Source organism: Phoca vitulina, unplaced genomic scaffold, assembly GCF_004348235.1.
Source record: "Phoca vitulina isolate PV1807 unplaced genomic scaffold, GSC_HSeal_1.0 scaffold10, whole genome shotgun sequence".
Classification (NCBI taxonomy): domain Eukaryota; kingdom Metazoa; phylum Chordata; class Mammalia; order Carnivora; family Phocidae; genus Phoca; species Phoca vitulina.
Genome location: NW_022589713.1, coordinates 47006742 through 47029104, shown reverse-complemented (window position 1 = coordinate 47029104; position 22363 = coordinate 47006742). Strand labels below are relative to the sequence as shown.

Sequence of the window (22363 nt, the reverse complement as noted above, 5' to 3'; positions counted from 1 at the left end):
AGATGTATTGAGCTCCACATTGTGGGCCATGTACACCAGAGGCAAAAATTTTTTTCTTTCTGTAGAGGACAATTACAATGAGTAACAGAGGAAAATGGTTTAGTTTTGCCTATATACAAACTGCGTACCTTGAGTAGGAACAAAATGATACTGCTTTTCCCCTCTTTGATTCTCTAAAGGAATCCACACCAGGACCTACCAAGACAGCATTCTAAGATAGTAAATAAAAGGTGTTCACCAACCAGCTTCATAAAAAAAAAAAAGCAAGCACTTAAAAATTCCACTTGACACCAAATCTCTGATTATTTATCAATTTGTTTTCACCTTCATTTGAAAGTCTAGAACCTTAGATAATCAGAAAAAAGGGGTGGGAGAAGGTGGGGGTTTTTTCCCCCAACTGGGTAAGCTGGATACAGAATTCCCCACTTTCTTACCCTCCTCAGATTTAAGTTTCTTTCATCTTTTACTTTGGCAGGGGGATGAAGGGGGTCAGAATATGCCACCCCAAAATATGACACTTTGGCATAAGGGTTATCTTGAGCCCAAGGCATTTGAGATTCAACAGATGTAGAAAGAAGCCTTCCTGGAGCTTCCCTTATCTGACTAAAAGCAGAAAGTCTAAAAAAACGAGGACTGCCATAAATCCCCTCCCCCAGGGAATTTTTATGGCCATGAAGAAGACGGAAATTGGCACTGAGTGGGACCAGCACTGCTAAGCGTTGCTAAGATAGCCTTGCTCTCCCTCCCATTAGTTTCTCCCATGTACGTGTGTTCCCACAGTACGGGGGCTCCAGAAGTCTAAACCCCTTTCCTTTGTCTGACCTGTCTCCACAGTTTATTGCTCTCTGTTAAAAATGTATATGAGCTCTAGGGGCGGGGCTCAGTCAGTTTTAAGCTTCTGACTCTTGATTTTGGCTCAGATCATGATCTCAGGGTCAGAGGATCGAGCCCCTCGTAGGGATCTGCTCTCAGTGCCAAGTCTGCTTGTCCCTCTCTCTCTGCTCCTCCCCCTACTCTCTCTCTCTCTCTCTAAAATAAATAAATAAAATATTTTTTAAAAATGTATATGAGCTCTCAAGCCTATCTGATTTTTGGGGGGTCCTTCCTAGGAAGGGCCCTCTGTCATGTAAAAACTATCACAAAATAAAATTTGTATGTTTTTCTCTTTTTAATTTGTCTCTTGTCCGTCAAATTTGCAGGGCCCCAGCCATTGAACCAAAAGAAGGTAGACAAAAAGAGTTCTTCCCCTACAGATGACATTTGGGGGAGAACGGGAGGTGGGAAAGAATGGGGAAAGAGGGAGACACCCAGGAGTAAGAATGGGGGCGGGTCCTGGTCGCTGTGCTGCCGCGGACTGAGGCAGGCCTGGCCCCTCAAGGAAGTCCGTCCACCGCCTGAGGGATGTGCGCATGCCCCAACTCCTCCCCACCCCCCACCCCCACCCCCCACCCCCCGCCGCCAATCCAGTTTGGGGATGGGGAAAATCCTAAAATGCCTCTGAGGAGATTTCCTCAGGAGTGCTTTCCCATTTTTAAAACTATTCAATAATTCCTAAAGTATCCATCCTCCAATAGAAAAGGCCTAAGGTAAAACAGACAAATCGCTCCCTCGAGGATGTAGAATCCGTAGGTCAAAGCCCCTGGCCACTTCCCACTGTTCCGTTTCTAGCAGTCGTACACAAAATGCAGACCCCTGAGGAAATAATGCGAACTCCTGTTTACCGAGTGCCAACAACTTGAACCAAGGTCTCTGAATCCTTGAAGCAACTCCAGGATCTAGGTAGCATCTGCCTTTACAGTCGGGGGGAAAAGGAAGGCTTAAGGAGGGAAAAGGCGCTCCTCCGGGCTGCTGAAACCAGTCCGCAACAAGGCCTGCGCTTTTCCCACCTCGGAGCCTCGCTCTCAATGGTCTATATCACTAACGGGACACGTCATTGTATGTGCCTCAGGTGGCTCCTGAATGGCAATGCCGTTATGGTCTCTGATTCTGCTTTCCGTCCTCCTCCCAACCGGATAGTGAGTTACTCAAAAGCTGGGATGGTGTCTTCCTGTCCGTTTGTTTGCCTCAGGCATGAAGAACGTGGAGGTGCCTTGCAGAGTGGGCACTGACAGCATTTCAGCTGAGAAAAACAATCAAATGGTTGTTTATTGACCTTGGCTAACACCAGAGAGGGGCTGGCTGACTGGCCTCCGAAACCTCCCCTGATCTCCACGTAAGAAGTTCTTTCTGAAGAATCTGTGTCATGTGTCCCCGCAGCTAGCAAGTGAAACAAAGCTTTGCTACAACTCGCAAGCACCAAAGAACATTTCAGACTCCCAGCCAGAAGGTAACTACATCAGAACACAAGAGTTCCCCCCACAAGGGCATTTCCACACCCGGCCACCATCACCCTCGTTAGTCTTCTCCCGAGGGCCTCGCATGCCCTAGGGGCATCTGTCTGAAGTGCAAAGAGTTGAATGCGAAGCTCTCCTCATATTTCCATTTTAAAAAGAAGGGAGGAGGAGCGCCTGGGTGGCTCAGTCTTTAAGCGTCTGCCCTCGGCTCAGGTCATGATCCCAAGGTCCTGGGGATGGAGCCCTGCATCGGGCTCCCTGCTCAGCGGGGAGCCTGCTCCTCCCTCTCCCACTGTCTGCCTGTCTGCCTACTTGTGCTCTCTCTGTCAAATAAATAAATAAAATCTTAAAAAAAAAAAAAAAGAAAAAGAAGGGAGGAGAGGAGGCAGGTGAGGAGAAGACAGGCAGGGTCCCCGGCTGTCACTGTACCTTCACGTAGTTTGGATCCCACTGGAGACATTCCTTGGCCGCCACGAAGGCCTCATTCCATTTCCCGAGGCTGTAAAACGCACTGGATTTGTTGCACAGCAACACAGCCAGCTGCCTGGGGGGGACTCTGTCAGAAAGAACGGACCGGACCAGCGGTCAGCAGTGCTGTCTTTCTGCAAATACAGAAACCACCCTTGAAAGCCACAATGCTGGGGCTGGCTGCCACCATCACCAGTTAATGTCCCAATTACACCTATCACGTCTGGCCCTCCAGCCAGCCCCCACCCCCCCCGCCCCCCCGGCCCCAGAAAACCCGGGACAAGTCTGTCCCTCCTCACTCCCAAATCGTCCGCTCCTTTTCATGACAAATGTTCTCAACATCTCAGTTCTACCTCTGACTCATCTCCATGGATCTTTTCATTTTTTAGAGACCACCTTGGTGAAGATGCTGTGAAGGTGCTCATGGGTCCTAAGGACAGGGAGGATGGGAGTTCCCACTGAGCCTCAGCAGAGTCCAGACACTGACTGGTGCAGTGTAGGGTGAGCCCCTCCACGTACATGTCCACGCTGGATGGATGCAGAGCGCATCACGGGAAGGGCCTTTCAGAACATGTGACCACACCATCCCCACGGACCTACCATGACAGGTGCAGGATGAGCACCGCTGTAGTGTAGAGACAGGGCCGCCCTAACATTTGCAGGACCCAGGGCCAGAGTGCAAATGGGGCTCACACACCCTGGGGCTAATCCACACTGTCCAATATGGTAGCCACTGGCCATGTGTAACTATTCATATTTAATTTAATTTAAATAAAATTTAAAATTCAGTTCCTTAGCTGTATTAGCCACATTTCAAGTACTCGATACCCACATTTTGTATTATAGAACATCTTCATCATCACAGAAAGTCCTATTGGACAGTGCTACCCTAAGTATTTGAAGGTCATAAATCAAGTTCACAAAGTTTTCCATAAAATACGTTCTATCTTCCTACTTTACAATAACTGGTTCAAATTTAGAACGGTAGGAAATGTGTCAGGGCAGAGTGATCCCGGACTGCACCCCTGCCCACTCCCTCCACCTCAGCCTTCATCCTGCACTGCAGGAGGCACGATTCCAAGTGCTGTCCACACCCCTGAACTTGGTCAGCCCTGGGAAGAATGGGCTGCGGTAGGAGGTCTGTGAAGGCCCTGGGAGTAGAGTCCATGGGCAAGAATTCCAGGGTCCTGGTACCTATGGAATGAACCAAAGGGGAGGAAAAGACTCTGGGTGGGTAAAGCCTGTGGCCGCACAGACTCCTACCTGGGTGGTGGGCCCAGCTGGAGGGAAGCCACAGGAGGGCCCTCTAAAGCATGAGAGGGCGGGTCCCCTTGCCTGTGTCTAGGCATAATACTACCAGGTTGGTGCCAAACCACATCAGAATTTGAAGACAAATGCAAAGTGTACCACAATATGTTAAAGCCCAGGTGCCATTGAATTCAAGACACGTGAGCAAAAAAAGCCAGGCTTATACCTCTTTTTTATTGAATATTTTAATTGCAAAAGTACTACAAAATCATTATAGAAAAGTTAGGTGATGCAGGTTAGCACAAATAAAAAGCAAAGTAAAAATCACCTCTACTACTGCCCCATCCTCAGTGCTTTATGTTTCCGGCTTCTGTCACTGCCCATTGTTCCCTCTAGGTGAAGGGATGAGGCCCCAGAAGCACAGGAGGGGCAGTGGGGCAGCCAGGGAGTGACTGGCAAGGAAGCTGTGACTGCAGGTGTCCAGCCCGGATACCCTGGCCGGGGCAGTCATCCCCAGCTGCAGTGAACACTGGCTGCCGCTAGGGGCTCCCAGTGCCCTGTTCTCCGGATTTGCCCTCAGCCTAATGGGATCTGCCCTCTCCCCAGGAAGTTATGCCCCTACTGTGAACTAAATTGTGCCCCTCCGCCCATATGTTGAAGCCCTGCCCACCATTGTGATGGTATTTGGAGATGGGGCCTTTAGGGAGGTAATTAGGTTTAGCTGAGGTCATGAGGTGGAGCCCTCATGATATGAAGAGACACCAGAGAGCTTCCTCTCTCTCTCTTCCTCTTTCTCTCTCCACCCTGTGAGGACACTGTGAGAAGGTAGCCATCTGGAAGCCAGGAAGAGAGCTCTCACCAGAAACTCAATTGGCCAGCACCTTGATCTCAGACTTACCAGCCTCCAGAACTGAGAGAAATAAGTTCCTGTTGTTGACTCCACCCAGTCAATGGTATTTTGTTATGGCAGCCCAAGCTGACTAGTACAGCCCCACTCCTTAGGACAACTCCTAGGGGCCAGACAGCCTACAATAGATGGCTGACTGACGTGAGAACCAAAAGGTCAGCTCCCTTGCCCCAAAGTGGGACCAGCTCTGCAGTAGACCTCATGCTCCGGAGCTCCCCCAGAAGATCAGGCTGAAGCTGCCTCCGGTTGACACACCATCCCTGCCTGGAGCTTTCCCCTGCCCCATCCTGCTTCCCTCCGTCCCCTCCTCCTGAGAGCCCATGCTCAGTAAACCACACGCACTAAATCCCTATGTCAGCTGGCAGTGGCAGGAAGGCAGGCTACAGGTGATGGGCAAGGGCAGCAGTGTCAGGAAGGCCATGAAAGACAATATGTGAGCGTCCAGGCAGAAGTCCCATTAGTGGCCCCACAGTATGGGGTCGGTCTACAGTCATAACCACTACACAACACTTCCTCTTTAAGAAAGTCAGATGCTATGGGCACCTGGGTGGCTCAGTCGGTTAAGCATCTGCCTTTGGCTCAGGTCATGATCCCAGGGTCCTGGGATCGAGCCCTGCATCGGGCTCCCTGCTCAGCGGGGAGCCTGCTTCTCCCTCTCCCTCTGCCTGCCGCTCCCCCTGCTTGTGCTCTCTCTCTCTGTGTCAAATAAATAAATAAAATCTTCAAGAAAGAAAGATGCCTTGCACTCCAGGCCCAGCTTTGACACAGTTCTGATCTGAGCCAGGAGCGGCAGAATTACAGACCCAAACCAATGACACTCAACTCACATCCAGCTAGAGTGTAGACACCAAGGTGATAGAAGGTGGGAAGTGGGAGGCATGGTTCAGTAATTTCATTCAGTGACATTTCCCAGCACAAGTTTAGGCTGCATGCACCCCACAAATGACAACCTCTATTGCATCTGTTCCCAAAGGATGGTGTGGGAACCTCTGGGGGTCCCTAAGACCATTTCAGGTGGTCCCCAAGGTCAAATATTTTCACAATGGTAGCAGGCTGAATAATGGTCCCTAAATAATATTACCTTTTATTGGAAAAAAAAAAAAAAAAACCTTTGCTGGTGTGATCAATTTCTAGATCTTGGGGGGAGATTATCCTGGGTTAGGATTCAATCACAAGGGTCCTTGTGAGAGAGAGACAGGGGGAGACGTGACACAGAACAGGAGACAGTGAGACAGCGCAACAGCACGCTGGAAGGATGCACTTTGAAGACGAAGGAAGGGGCCACAAGCCAAGGTGTGCAGGCAGCCACCCAAAGCAGAAAGAGGCAAGGAAATGGATTCGCCTCTACAAAAGACCAGCCCAGCCGACACCTCAATTTTAGCTTCGTGAGACTCACATTTCGGACTTCTGACCTCCAAAACTGTAAGATAATAAACATGTATTGTGTTAAGCCACTAAATTGTGGTAATTGGTTACAGTGGTCACAAGGAACTAAGACATTATGTGCCTTTCTCACACATTCTCTCACATGTACTCAAGGAATCTTCCAGGCTACATGATGTGTGATATCCCAAAGGACCGAATGTAGAAGCAGGTATGAGAAGTCAGATGTCTTCTATTGAGAAAGAGCTCTGCAAAAATGAAAAATGTGGGGGCGCCTGGGTGGCTCAGTCGTTAAGCGTCTGCCTTCGGCTCAGGTCATGATCCCAGGGTCCTGGGATCAAGCCCCGCACCGGGCTCCTCACTCTGCGGGAAGCCTGCTTCTCCCTCTCCCACTCCCCCTGCTTGTGTTCCCTCTCTCGCTGTATCTATCTCTGTCAAATGAATAAATAAAATCTTAAAAAAAAAAAATGAAAAATGTGCCACTCTTCTCACGAAGCTTCTGATTTTGGAAAATATACTTATTTTTCATTAAAATATGTTACTGAGGTTGACATGGAATGAGTTTATTACTGAAATTTTAAGGAGGTGATGAATACATATTTTAAATTTATCTCAGTTTTAAGTTCGAATCCAGGCTATAGTGATAGCTACAGCTTACATAAACAAAAGGCTCTTAGGGGTCCTCCATAATCGCTAAGCACGTCATGGTACTTAAATGAATGGGTACAGGTCGACTTGAAGGGGCAGGAGAAGAGGTGAGCCTGAGCTCCCCAGTGGTACGCACTGTAGCCAGGGCGGGAAACGGCACAGAGAACCAGGAAAACGAATTAAATGACAGCGGAGACGTTGGGGCCTTGGATCATCCCAGGAACTCTGATTCCCATCACCAGGCAAAGGGGCAAGTTGTGCAACAGTCCCCTGTGTTTCACTTTCTATTTCCCTATTACTTAGTATTCTCTGTGCAGTTTCTGAGCTCACAGTACTGAGCAGATACTTAGGAAGGGGGCGGAGAAAGAAAACAGAAACTAAGCGGTGTGATAAGAAACGGGAAGAAAACGTAAGTGACAGAGGGAGTTTCCGTTTACTGAAAAAAACAAAAACAAAAACAAAAACCAAAGGTGCGGGGTAAATCCCAGCACTTACCCCCACTGGTATAACTGCAGGAGGATCTGGATGGCTTCGTCGTACTTTCTGATGGCCAGAGAGAAGTTCCCGTTCTTCAGGACCTGGTTGCCAGACTCTTTGAGCATCTCGGCGTAAGCTGTGGGGTCCATCCTGTGAGGAGACGGACTTAAGGCTCGCCGCCCGGCCCCGCACACAACCCCTCTCCCTTCCCGTCTGCATTGCTGGGAGTCTGCAGACGCAGTTTGTTCACTCTGGCCCCGCCCACCTGCGGAGAGCACATCCTGACCACGCCCCTCACGCCCCGGGGACCAGACGGGGCGTCTGCTGAGCCCATTTCTTCCTCAGTTCTCGTCTGACCTGGGTGGCAGCGGCCAGAGCGATTCCATGTACTCCGTGGCAATGATCAGCCAGGCACTGAGGGAGGAGGCTGCTGCCAAGCATGAGACAACTCACACCTCGCGGGGAGCGTGCGCCCCCGAAGTGGCAGCTATTCCCCAAACGGGCACTATTGTTCCTTTCTCATTTACCCACCGCTACGGCCCATAAGGAGGCACGGTCCCCACTGTTCAGATGAGGAAACTGAGGCTCCCGGAGGTTCAAGTCACTTTGCCCAAGCATCTGCTAATGGCATTCCCCGGTTCTGACCTCACGTCCAAGTTTCTGCTCTTGACCACTGCACCACACCGCCTATCGGTACAAGCAAACTCAGTGGGCAGTCCTTTCATTCTCTTGGGAGGGGGAAAAGGGAGCGGAAGGGCAGTTCTAAAGGCCTCCATACACAAGGGGCTAGGTCGCAGGGCCACAACCACCGCCTCTCCCACCCTCCTCCCTGCCTAAAACACTTATTAAAATAAGCCTCAGAGTATTTGTCCCTCAGATTACTTCTTGCAGGTCACGACTTTTGTCTTATTCTTTTTGTAGCCCCACAGACTAGCATATAACCGGTGCTTAAATATTTGTGGTGTAACAGATGTGAAGGCCGGACCCAGAAGGTTGCCTGTTACTGACTCTGTCTGGGGTAGCCTGGGGAGTCGGAGACAAGTGACTGGAGCCCTACCTGCCCGTGGAGCCCAGGAGTGTTTGCTGGACAAAGGTAATAGAAAGGAGAGCATCTAGGGAAGCCTGGAGAAGCAGCCGCCAAGGAGGCAGAGAAAAGGTGGGACTCAGAAGAGATGTCCCTTAGGATCTCCTCCTCCCAGGGTGGCAGTAGGAAGGGGAGTCTGAAATACGAGCAAGGACAATTCAGGTGTTTGCATAGGCCATGTACCTGGGAGTGTGTTGGGGGGGGGGGGTGTCACACAATCTGCCCGGGGGGGGGTATTATTGATCTTAGCTAATGATTCATATTATTTTTATCATTTCAAATCTTGGTGAGGGGTTTGGGACAGGGGAAGCATATCCAAGCAGATATAAGTGGCGGCCTATTTTAAACCCATATGAGCTTACCAAGGATGGGGTTTTGGAACAGCACTGCATTCTTCAGCCAGAGCTGAATCTGAATGAGGCTCATGGTTCCTAAACAAGTGAGAGTACAAAATTGCACCTATACTTTCCATTAAATAATCTCTCAATTCCATGACTCAAATTTACACAGAGATGACTGAGTTGAACATGAAAAACTGTTCAAGAGTTGATTGACTACAGATATAAACATGTTTCTCTTCTGAGTATTGTCAGCTATCTGTCCAGTTTTTTACACTGGCCATGACCAGACAACTAGGATAAAGAAATCACCATTAACAACTGACAAAGATTAATATGCCTCTTTTGGGTTCCCTGCTCAGCGGGGAACCTGCTTCTCCCTCTCCCTCTGCCGTTCCCCCTGCTTGTGCTCTCTTTCTCTCTCAAATAAATGAATAAATAAAATCTATTAAAAAAATAATATGCCTCTTTTAATTTTTTTATGAAGTAATCTCTATGTTCAAGGTATGGCTTGAACTCATGACCCCAAGGTCAAGAGTCTCAAACTCTACCATCTGAGCCAGCCTAGCACCCCAATATGCCTCTTTTAGAAATACCTTTCCACTGCAAGAAAAGGCCATGAATTTGTCCCAAATGTGTAAGGCCCTAAACACACAATTCACACAGGAATACAAGTAATTTCTAAGTATATGGAGAGCAGATAAACAGGATGGCCCTCACTGATGAGCAAAGAAATGAAGAATTACAACAACAAGGTATCACTGAAAAATACTTTAAAAAATGACCCCAAATGTTGGGGGCTTACGGGGAAATACACTACATCATGTTGCTTACAGGGGAAATATACTACATCATGGTTAGATTTAGTCTCATGGATGTTTGCCACAGTGAAAAAGTATAAATAACCCTAAATGTCCTATAACTCGTAATGGATTTGAATCAGTTATAGAATATCCATATGGTAGAACACCACACAGTTATTTCAAAAATCATGTTGTAAAAGAATATTTAATGATTGGCTAAGTTAGTAAATGAAAAATACAGTCTACATAAATAGGTGTATAATCCCAAATTGAATTTTTTTCAAGATTTTATTTATTTACTTGAGAGAGTGAGGGAGAGAGAGAACACAAGTGGGGGGTGGGGGCAGAGGGAGAGGGAGAAGCAGACTCCCCACTGAGCAGGGAGCCCAATGCGGGGCTCAATCCCAGGACCCCCAGATCAAGACCTGAGCCAAAGGCAGATGCTTAACCAACTGAGCCACCTAAGCACCCCCCAAATTGAATTCTAAACACATATAATATATTGAAAATATGCCAAAATGTTAACTAACAGCCACACCATTAGGATTAGGCAGGGTTTGGGGGCGCCTGGGTGGCTCAGTCATGATCCCAGGATGCTGGGATCGAGCCCCGCATCAGGTTCCCTACTCAGCTAGGAGTCTGCTTCTCCCTCTCCTGCTTGTGCTCTCCTCTCTCACTCTCTCTCTCTCTCTCTCTCTCTCAAATAAATAAATAAATAAATAATCTTAAAAAGAAAAGCCTTAAAAAAAAGATGAGGCAGGGTTTTAATTTTCCTTCTTGTGCTTTTCTGAATTTTCAACTGCTCTACAACATACAACATTAATAATCAGAACATAAATGTTATTAAAATGAGACTCTTTAAGGGCTTAATTGAAGAATTCAAAAGCAAAACATTTCCACTGTATTTACAAATACAATAAAAACTATTCATGTCAGAATTTGGGTTTTTTTTCATACTCCTCTAGACACCAAGAGTGAGCTCTTAATGCTAAGTGAGGAAATATCAAAAGTGTTCCTTCGCTTGTTTCCGCTTTTTCTTGGTAAAATCACGTCACAGGAAATAGGGGGATTGCCAACCACCCAGAAGGCTTTTTGCTTCTTAATAGGATTTATTGGCCGTCACATTCTCATTATAGAGAAGAATGTTTTACATCTCTTCCTTAGAACACAGAGGGCTCAGTTGTTGAAACTTTTTTTTTTTTTAACAACTGGACCATCTGTTTATAAGATGAAATTGTTGAATACAAGTGGTAATGACAATGTGCTTGATGGCTAATAGGTACTGAGCACCTACTATGTGCTTTATGTCAATCATGCCATTCTATCCTTACAAGAAAGCCCATGAGGTAGTCATGATCGTCCCCATTTGACATACAGGGAATCTGGGGCTACTTGCCACAGTTACCTAGAAGGTGGTGGCGCTAGAATCCAAACCCAGGTGGTGTGACTTTAAGCTATACAAAGGCTCAAAGGTCAGCACCCAGTCAATCCCCCAGGCATGTGATGATTTGGCTGACACCCAGCACTCACTTCCAGTTTTGCTGGTGGTATGAAAGCAGTTTCACACTCTCACTGTGTCCCTATCAGAATTCAGGGTCCTTTTGTGGGGAGGTGTCATGGGCTGCCTAGTTAGACCCAAGGAAGTTAGAAGCAAGAAAAATACAAATGCACTCAGTAGATTTCGAAACAAGCAAATCTGAAACAGAACAGATCCAGGTTGTTGTGGCTTTTATTACTTGTGTATAAACACATGAAATTCTGTAACTGACTTACAGGAATAGAGTGAAACCTGCAAACAGGGGTGGGCTTGAGGCCACTAAAATGGGCAGAGGGAGGCTTCACTTTCATACATTATCTGCATGCTACTCGAAATCTTGATAGAAAATTCACTTTTCTTGTTTTGGGTTTTTTTTCCCCTTTTTTATTAAAATCTTTTCAAAAGACCCCAAAACCAGCCAATGATCTAAGATGAAATTTGGAATGCTGGGGATAAAGAGAGTTCCAAACTGAGGCCAGGGAGAACGGTTCTTAAAACTGACTCCTTCCTACTCTCCACAGGAGAGAAGGCGGCCACAAACGGTCCCGGATAAAAATCCAAAGTCAGGAGGCACCTGGGTGGCTCAGCCAGTTACGCATCTGACTCTTGGCTTCAGCTCAGGTCTTGATCTCAGGGTTGTGAGTTCAAGCCCCATGCTGGGCTCTGTGCTAGGCATGGTGCCTACTTAAAAAAAAAAAAAGAAGAAGAAGGAAGGAAGAAAGAAAGAAAGTCCAAAGTCAGAACTCATTCTGGGGACTCCAATTAGTTTTCTTTGCCTTTCTTTTTTCCGGAAGGAAAGGGTGCAAATGAGGAAGAAGAGTAGAGATTTTCTTACGAAACTCACTCACATTTTTTCAAAAGGCCTGTGGAAAAGTATGAAGTGCTGGGCCCAAGCTTTTCCTACCTGGGTGTTTTAAATAGAAAAAGAAAGACCAGACCATTGTGTTGGCCCCCCTCAGCTGTCTCACCAGCCTGCCATGGGGTAGGGGACAGAAGTAAGGCTGGGGAGGAGGTAATGGCTGCCAAGGGCTGGACAACCTGGGACCGTGGAGGCCATCTGAGGGTCCTAGAATTCATCTTAAATGCAGTTGGGAAAGCAGCAGTGTCCATTACAACTTCCTGTGATGATGGGGATGTTCTGTTCTGTACTGGCCAATACAAGAGCCACTAGCCACAGGTGGCTATGACACCTTTGAAATACAGCTGGTCCAGCTGAAGAACTGAATTGTTTCTTTTATTTAATTTTCACTGACTTTAATGTATACAACGGCTGCCATGCTGGACAGCACAGAGCTAAAGGGTTTTGAGCGGGGGATTAAGAACTAACTGCATCAATGCTGGCTGTGGGTAGGATGGAGAGAAATGGGCCACTGTAAGACCAAGTCAGGAGGCAGACAGACTCCACGGGAGGAAAGCGCAGGGAAAGTCAACACCAAAGCTTTTAGTCAAACCTTACCTTGCATTACAGAAATAGAAGCTCCGACTTCAAACAAACACATGTAATGTTGAATTATCTTCTCTACACACACACACAGCCTAGCCCCTGAGGATAGCCATTCTGATGACACTGAATCAAATGGGGTGAAGTATATGCTCTGTGAAGTACACAATTTGGGGAAATACACAAAAGCCTGAGGATGGATCCCCTGTGACTATCAGGGATATACCAGGTAGAAATATATTCTATAGGGGGAAAAAAGGAAGTATCTAGAGAAAATTTTCTCTACCACTTTAAAATGTTTTTATAGGGGCACCTGGGTGGCTCAGTCAGTTAAGCGTCTTCCTTCAGCTCAGGTCATGATCCCAGGGTCCTGGGATTGAGCCCCACATTGGGTTCCCTGCTCAGTGGGGAGCCTGCTTCTCCCTCTCTCTCTCCCTGCTGCTCCCCCTGCTGTGCTCTCTCACTCTCGCTCTCTCTAATAAATAAATAAAAATCTTTTTAAAAAATAAATAAAGTGTTTTTATAGAACTTATCTAATTTTTAAAGGATGATACTAACGTGAGAGTAGGCAGACCAGCAAAACAAAATAGAATACCCAGAAACAAATATATACTATGAAAGAATTCCACGTGTGATAAAGATGGCTTTTTAATAGGAAAAGAATGAATCGGTTTGGTACAACGGGCTGTATATCTGGAAAAGAAGTTAAATTTCTAACTGGTGCCATGTGATAGGCCGAACAGGAGACACACACACCCCTGCCAAAAACGTCCATACCCCAAACCCAGAACCTGTGAATGCAAAGAGGGACTCTGTAGATGTATTAAGATTATAGGCCTTTAGACAAGGATATCATCCTGGATTACCTGGGAGAGCACAGTCAGATCATAGGAACACTTAAAAGCAGAAAACCTTCTCTGGCTAGAGTCAAGAAGATGCCAGAAGAAGGCAGGAGAGATGCAGCAGAAAATGTGAAACAAGAGAAAACCCAGACTCGTCACTGACTGCCTCGACGATGGAGAGGAGGCAACGTCAGAAGGAAGGCAGGTGGCCCTGGAACCCAAGAGAGGCCCCTGGGTAACAGTCAGTAAGGGCCCAGGGCCCTCAACGCTATAGCTGCAAGGAGCTGGATCCTGCCAGCAATGTGAATAAGCCTAGAAGGCGCTCTTTGCAGACCCACCCGGTAAGAGCCCAACCAGCCAACACCTTAACTTCAGCCTTGTGGAACCTGCCAAGTTAACCCAGACTTCTGACCTCCCGACCGTGACAAAATTCATTTATGTGGCCACTAAGTCTGTGGTCATTTGTTATAGCAGGAACAGAAAACCAATACAAATTGTGTAATAAAATGCACAGCAACATACAGAACCTCAAAAATAGTATGATGAGCAAAAGAAGCCAGACTCAAAAGAATGTCTACTGTGTGGTTCGGCTTGAATGAAGTTCTAGAACTGGCAAATCTCAGAAAGCAGAACTGTGGTTTCCTAGGGAGGGAGGGCTATTGACTGGAAAGGGGAATGACTGCACTTTTGGGGGGAATGGAAATGTTCTATACTAAAGCTCATCGAACAGTACACTTAAAATCTGCACCTTTTATTACATGCAAATATCTCACTTTTTAAAAAATCATTGAGAAAAAGAGACCATAAAGGTAGTAAGAGAAAATATAGGTACAAATTTTAGATCATCTGCAACTGCTCTAGGAGGAAATTTGGGAATACTGAACCAAGTGACACATACATAGAGCCTTTGACCCAGCAATTCCATTTCTGGAAACCAATCTTACAGATGGATTGCACACACCGGAAATGGAAAATATACAAGATTATTCACTTGTCAAGTTGTAACTATAAAAGAGTAGGACGAGCATTAATGCCCATTAACAGGAGACTAGTTTAATAAATTATAGTGCAGGCCCCATAACAAAGCCTTACAAAAGTAAGAAAGAAAAACAAAGAATGAAGATGCTTTCTATGTACTGATCTGGGATAATCTCCAAATATATTTGAAAAAAGCAAATGCAGAATAGTGTGTATATCACGTTACCTTTTGTACAAGTTAAAAAAAACAGGGAAGAGTTGAATAAGAATTTATATTCGCATTTGCCTACATATGCATAAAGAAGTTCTGGAAGGATCCACCAGAAATAAAATTATTTACCTTTATTGGGGGATGGGGCAGAGGGCAGAGGAGGGAGACCTACTCTCTCCTTTCCATGGGAACGTTTTATATTTTTGGATTCTTGAATTAGATAAATTCAAAGAAGTTTTAATGCAATGAAAAACACTATGTAATCTTCACACTCAAGAAGGCCATTCTTATGATTGCAAAAGCAGAAACCATAGACAATAATTCATTAAAAATTAAAAACCTCTGTACATCAAAAAGCCCCCAAAACACTGTGAGTCGGCGAGATGATGGGTGGAGAGTCACTCACATAGAACTGATGGCCGGGTAAAGGGGCGGGGGGCGGGGGGGGTCTGTCTACGGAAAAAAATGCACACACTTCCTCACAGCTAGTTAGCTAAATGGGAATGTATTCTACAAACATATTTCTTTCACGTACATGAGGATATTAACTGCCTCGTCTTTTGTGAAAGCAGAAGTGTGATACAAATCCAAAGTCCAGTAAGTGGAGACCTTTATACAAAGAAAAGTACAGCTGAGTGCAGAACACGATACAATTGTTAAAACCATGAGCTGATCTAAGTAAGAGGAAGCCATGTCAAGATGCACAATGAAGGTGAATAAAGCAATCTGGAGACCAATTTGTAGAGGTACTTGGAGAGCTTAAGGGTGTGTGTGTGTGTGTGTGTGTGTACACTTAACCTACCGGGAGAATTTCTGGAAGGCCTTAAGAGGCGAACAAGAGTGGTGATCTTTGGGGTGTAGGTCTGGGAATGGGGAGAACATTCCCGAACCATGATAGAATGAACTTCTGTTGAGGTAAGTCACACAGGTTGTGGTAAGTGGTTATTGCAGCCCTAGGAAACGAAGATGACACCTCTCTGAATATGCTCACAGAATCATATACATAGAAAGGACTTAATAAAGTGAGATGGTTGGACTAAAATTTCTGGAGCAAGGAAGCCAAGGCTCAAAGATTCGGGGGCCCGACCATGGTCACACCGTAGCGAGCACCAGAGCTGAAACCCGGGCTGACTTCCCAGCCTCCGCCCCGGGGCTCTGGTCCACAGCACTGTGGATGGGCGGGAAAGCCAGGACCAGAAGCCAGGTCTTGCCCCTGGTCTGCAAAGGTTTGGGTTAATGGTACTGGCCGTGACGACCTCTGTAGGTTATTTGAGTGTAATCCCTGCAACATTTACAGAACCTTTGCTTTGTTTACCCAGCAAAGAGAAAATATTTGGTAAAAAACACAGTCCTAGTATTGGCCTGTTTCCACAGGGGTTCCCTGAAATTAACAGTCAGTTAAACCGCTACAGCTGAGAAAATCTGAGCTTCCAGGCCTTCCTTGGATGAGGAGTCGGAGGGGGTCAGCACTGTAGCATCTGAAAATGGCCCCAAGCTTTCTCTACTGGGATTGTTCCTTTGAAAAGAAGGGTCCACTTCCTGCTTACAGGCCCTAATAAACTCTTGTCAGGTGGACAGTCACCAGGGTGAGCATGCTCTGGAATGGCTGCTTGGCTCACCACAGAGGCCTACTGAGGGGAGGTCTGAGGTGCAAGAGGCAGGTCCCAGGGCCTCCCACATGCTGTATGTGCCAGACCTATGGGCCAGAATTCCCTGACAGAACGCTTCCCTGGGACTTTTGAATCAGAACTTCGGGAAGAGCCTCTTCTGGTAGTGGCAGCTGACGCAGGAGGCTCCAGAGGGCCACAGCCTTACCCCCCACCCTGAGAAGAAGCCACTCTGGGCTGAGAGATCACAATACCTACACCCAGAGAGAGCAGAAAGAGGGGCTCCCTCCACATTCCCCTGCCTCTGAGGCCCAGCTCCTTCCCTACCCCTTCCCAAGTTACTAGAGACATCAGCAGCCTTCTAGAACTTTCCCCCTTTTACCTAAACAATTTGAGTTTTTAGTTGCATTCACTAGAAAGGGAGGAAATGAGAGCGGCTTGCCATTTCATCCCTCTCTGCAGGTTCACATTAGACAAAGATTTCTATCAGGGGTGTCCTGCCCCACCCCACCCCAGACATCTCCAATCACAGTAGTCCTTCCTTCAGGGCCTGACAAATCCTCAGAATCCTTCCCCCAACATTCACTCTAGGTGGCACACATCCATGCCCCAAACGAATCCTATGTGCCATTCCCAGTTGCACACCAAAGATTTGGGCCAAAAATCAACTTGTGCATCCGAACACAAACACCGGAAGTGCCCTAACCAGGAAACAACAGGCTGAAGACAAGGCAACCTCTCCCCACCTCTCCCTCAGCTTCATCATCCCTAAGAGGCACCCAGGCCTCAGACAGCTGTCCCCAAGTCCGGTTTGTACACACCCTCTAGAGACATCTTCCCCACTGGCCTGGGTTACTACATTATCTGCCTTGTGATCCTCCCTTGCCCCAGCCTCACCCAGCTCCAGCTCAGCCTCCTCACCATCACTGGTGAGATGGTCCCCAAATCCATCAGACCGCATGCTGTGGGGGGGGGGGGGGGGCGGTTAAAAGCCTCCAGGATCTCCCATTCTACCTCCTCTCAGGCATCATTTCCATGAAAGTTCCCAAAGGTTTCAGACCCTGTGTGCAGCTTTCATACAGTTTAACACCTTGAGTTACAATCTATCTACTCCTCTCGACATGTATCTCCCACCTAGCCTTTATGCTTCACACCCAGTGCTAGGTTTTTCTGCTTTCCCCAGTAGACTAAACTCTTAAGGGAGAAACTAAGTCTTACTGAGTCTTATGTCTGCAACCAAGGGCTCAGCATTGTTAAATGAATAAATGACTTTCTGGCTATTTCTTTACTCATCAGATTAAGCTAGAGAAATGGGAAAGGAAGAAAGGTTCTGGAGTTTAATTCGAACTAGACAATTTCACTCCTGGTTTCAGATTTCTGACCATCTCCTGGAAAGCCAAGAATGTCAGCTGCTCCCTTGGAAAAGGACACAAATTTAATAAAAGTCAACCGCATAAAGGACAAACCAGAAACAACCAGATAAGTCCAACCAAAATCTGCCAAAGCTGTCAGCTACTTGGGGAAAACAAATTTATAAGCACCTGTTGAAAATTCAACAGACAGCACACAGGGCCATATATTCCCATGTGAAATTATATTCCTGGAGATTCAGAAGAACTGAAAGCAAAGAATAATCCTATAGATCAGTGGTTCCTAGACTTCTGGAACTGACAAACAGAAACATTTACACACAGAGAAAAGAAACTGAAGGGTACCAGGGGGCCTGGGTGGCTCAGTCGGTTAAGCCTCCAACTCTTGATTTCCGCTCAGGTCATGATCTCAGGGTCTTGAGATAGAGCCCTGCACCAGGCTCCATGCTCAGCTTGAGATTCAACCTCCCTCCTCCTCTGCCCCTCCCCCCTACTCATGCACACTCTAAACAAAAAAAAAAAGAGAGAGAGAGAGAGAGAAAGAGTTGCCAACTCTTTATTTTGCCAAATAAGAGCATTTTTTTAAAAGTGTACCATCAGGGAAGACCTGGCCGGTTCAGTCACTAGAGCATGTGACTCTTGATCCCAGAGTCGTGATTTCAAGCCCCATGTTGGGCATAGTTTACTTTGAATTTTTTTTAATTTAAAAAAAATTTTTAAAGGTGTACCATCTACTGCCCCCAGAATTTCACAAAAGAAGAAATTTTTAACTCACCAAAAAAAAAAAGAGGGGGAGGAAGAATGTAAGCTCAGACTAAAGAATGCCTTCTTGCAAAAGGATGAGCCAAGAACCTTAGAGTACATTGTAGGCCTGGACGGTGTGCAGATAGTATGAGCTTTGAGAGTAGACATTCCAAATTCCTAAAATTACGCCAGGTCCCCGGAAGGTACTCAAGAAATATATCGCTAAGGGCAAAGACAGATCAATTATAACTCCTAGTTCTGAAGTGGAGTCCCGATCACTTGACCTCCCTCCCAGCTGGGAGCCGGGGATGGGCATGATTTCTCCTCAGTGTGTGCACAGACTAGCATCCTTCCATTTTGCTATTTGAATGAGAGTAGTCCGAGGCAGCTGTGTAATCACAGCTGAAATTTACTGAGCACTTACTATGTGCCAGGTCCTGTGCTAAGCCCTTCTTGGGCATTTTCTCATGGAACATCCTTAACAATGCTAGTGAGGGAGGTATAATTATTACCCCAATAGTACAGGTCAGGAAACAGCTTCATCAAGGTGAAAGGACTTCTCCAAGCAAGGTACAAACCCAAGTCTGATACCAACTGTTCACAACTCTTTGGAGAAGATGGATGCAGAAAGGGTGAGGGTGTTTGGGGAAAACAGAAAGGATGGCCTTCAAAATTAAAATCAAATCCAGGGGCACCTGGCTGGCTCAGTTGGTAGAGCGGGTAACTCCCTATCTCAGTTGTAAGTTCGAGCCCCACGTTGGGTGTAGAGATTACTTAAGAATAAAATCTTAAAAAAAAATAATAAAGTCTCTACAAAAGCAAACCTGAAGGAAACTGAAAAATGAGCATTCCATACTCTGTCTCAAGACAGATGAGGAAGGTAAGCATCAGCCAACACAGGTTGCTCACAAATCTGGACTCAGTGTCTGTGCTAAATCCGGGCTGCCCAACAACTGCCACATTCCCCTCAGTTAGCTTTTCCACTCTCCGTTGGAGCACCCAGGAGCTACAGATGGTTGTGAAGTCAGGGGCAGCGCCCAAGGAGGATGCAAGGCCCTCCTATGACAGCCCTTGAAGAAAGGTGCTTTCTCATTCATTCAAAGGAGAATTTGGAGTTTGGTTACCAGCAGCCCTGTCATCTTCTCCTCCAGATCCACCCCCGAGCCTCTCTTTAATCATTTAAATGCTACTTAATGGCCCCCATTCCAACTCCCACCCTCAAAACCACAGCAGTCTGCTTCCCCCTCAATCTGGAAGGCAAGACAAACCCTGCAGAGGACTAAAACACCATCCACTGCAGCCTGGGGAGGGTCCACAGGTGCCCAGGAGCTCCCCATAAACAAAACAGTCTCCCCCAGGCAGGGACCTTGAAAGGCACACCCAGTGAAGGGAGGTCCCTTAGCAGTGCTGGGAGGACCTGAGTTCTAGCCTCAGCTCTAACACCGCTGACAGATTCCTGAAACACTGAGAACTTGAACTTGGCCTTTAAAAAGGATGAACTTTGGCCAGCCTGAACAATTATTCATCCACAGCCTCAGCCCTCTAAATAAAACACAGAGTTACACACACACACACACACACACACACTTTCCATGGCTCCTAATCCCATTTAGTCTAAATAGCTCAGAATCCCATTCTAAGTCCTACACACACACACACACACACACACACACACACACACACACACCCCCTTCATCTTAGCTTTCCAGTATTCTCCAACCCTATGTGCCTGCCATGTTGTAGCCACATAACCCCAAATTCTTCTGGCTCCCTCCCTCTCATATGCCTCTGCAGTGCTGGAGCTAATGCCAGAAGGAGAATATAAGGTTATGGGTGTGTCCTTGTATGAGAAAGGTCAAAAACATGAGATCAGAGTCACACTTTACCTCTTCCAGGCCATGTAAGCCTAGGCCTGTTTCCTTCCTGGAAAACAGGGACAGCATCACCTATAGGACTGGACTCTCTGTTTCCTCAGTCAACACACATTCGTTGAATGCTTAATATGTGCTGCAAAGCTGCTGGATGCCTGAGATATATGGATGAGCACAACCGATCAAAACACTGCTGCCCAGAAGCTTACATTCTGGTGCAGGGACATCTGTAAAACAGGGATTGTTCATAGTACTTCCATAACAATTACATAAGAGAATATCTGAAACACACCCAGCATAAAGCCCGGCTCAAGGTCAACTGTTATTATTATTATTACTATTATTATATTGATATTTAGAGTCTAAGCCCTTTTGCTCACTGTTATTCTTGATTAAGAAGCTGTTTCTTTTACCTGGACTGTCCCTCTCTCCCCGCTGGCACCTCTCAATCTGCCCACTGGAAGTTCTCTTCATCGGCCCAGGCATGGTTCAACACTCACCTCCCCTACTTCCTCCTGAGAAGGATTCAGGAGCTAGCAACTGTCTTAGAGTGTTTGTCTACATCTCCATGGACGCTTTCTCACAGGTCTGCCTGGCATTAACTCTGCTCTACCACCACCAGAAGCACCTCCCGGCTCCTATCTTTACATCCTCCATAGGCCAATGCAGGGGCCTCAGTATATGAGGAGAACTGACTTGGACAATGAAGAGCAAAAAGAGGTGAGAATAGGTAAGACCCTGAGGGGAGAAGAAAGGGCCTATCAGAGGGAAGTCTAAGGGCCAGAGTATAAGGACCCTTAGTCCCTGGCCAATAAGTTTAGACTTGAGTGAGTCCTCAAAATTACCAATTTTTGAGCCTCCAGGGAGAGTGGACCCCAAAGGGCAGAGGATGAGCTGGCCCAAAGGTGACCAAAGGAGAGCACCCTGGAGGCTACAGCTGGGTATGAAGCTCATTCCCATTCAGGGCTGTGAGCCAAGTATTCTTACACCGGCAATCAACTCGCCCAGTATGGCACTATAATTCTCTATATTTTCTACGTTGTGTAGTGCTGGCTTGGTTTCCCCCAAAATATCATCAGCATTTTCCAGGGCTAGCAATCTTGTTCCCTTTCCAAATGCTACCCCACTGATAGGAGGACCCAGTGCTTCAAAATAAAAACATCTCAGTCTAAGTGGTGTTGGAACGTCAAACACAGACAGAGCCAAATTCAGACCCAGCCTGCCTCTGACAGACAGAGGGTCCCACCAGCTTGCCAGGCTCATAAGAGCTCAGGTAAACACATCATGGTGAGTGCAGGTGGGCACTGATACAGACAAGGCAAAAGATGGAGTCAGTGCAGGTAAACTGGGTCCAAGGTATCACAGGTAAAGCTCATTCACCCTTCCAGATATTCAATAAAAACAAGGAAACAAGGCAATGCTTTACGTATGAATGTTGAGACCAAGAAAAATGCCTGGTCAGGCAGAATGGACAACCATGTTGACCAAAAGAAGAACACTGCTCTCGGTTTGGGCACCATGACATTTTGGGGTCCCAAGATGTCTGTTTACCTGGTTCAATACTTTTTAAGTTTCAACCTGAATGTTTGCCCCCACCACTGCCACTGTCCCCACCATCAGTCTCTGCCGTAACTCGAAGTGTCATCTTGGCTAAGGAAATTGTCCATTTCCCCTATTTCCTCTTTCTTGTAAAGATTTCTTATAACAAGGATTTGATGGCCATAAGAACTTCAGGCTGCACTCCAAGGAAGCTTGTTACCAAAGCCATAAGGCCATACTCGGCTGTGTCATTGACTGGAAAACCAGAGGCAAGCCAATGTCAGCTCCTCTTCCCCAGCTGGAAAGGCAAAGGAGAGCTTATTCCTCAAGGTCAAGTGAAATAATGCCACTCTCTTGACAATGGCCGGAGGCCCACACCCCAACCTCCACTTCAGTTCTTAAAAACATCCACGGGATCGCTTTACCCTCCTCAAACACGGGACCTCCAGGCTCCACTGTGGCTACTAAAAAAATCTGCAGTACTGTATGATCTCTCTTATATGTGGAATCTTTAAAAAAAAAAAAAAAGCTCAT

At 46.6% G+C, this 22363-nt stretch overlaps 1 protein-coding gene across 3 annotated transcripts in view; it reads right to left on the bottom strand.

Moving 5' to 3' along the window:
• TRANK1 (tetratricopeptide repeat and ankyrin repeat containing 1) overlaps nt 1-22363 on the bottom strand; it is a 100317-nt gene that overhangs the window by 74551 nt on the left and 3403 nt on the right. Inside the window, exons 1-3 of one of the 3 annotated variants that reach the window (XM_032409025.1) lie at nt 7822-7902; nt 7483-7614; nt 2763-2889 (exon numbers count right to left, since the gene is read on the bottom strand). In XM_032409025.1, the coding sequence (XP_032264916.1) occupies nt 2763-2889; nt 7483-7614; nt 7822-7850 (288 nt within the window). In that variant the 5' untranslated portion in view covers nt 7851-7902. Of the gene's footprint in view, nt 1-2762; nt 2890-7482; nt 7615-7729; nt 7747-7821; nt 7903-22363 lie in introns of those variants that run through there. The other 2 variants (XM_032409027.1, XM_032409026.1) reach the window with 2 other exon arrangements.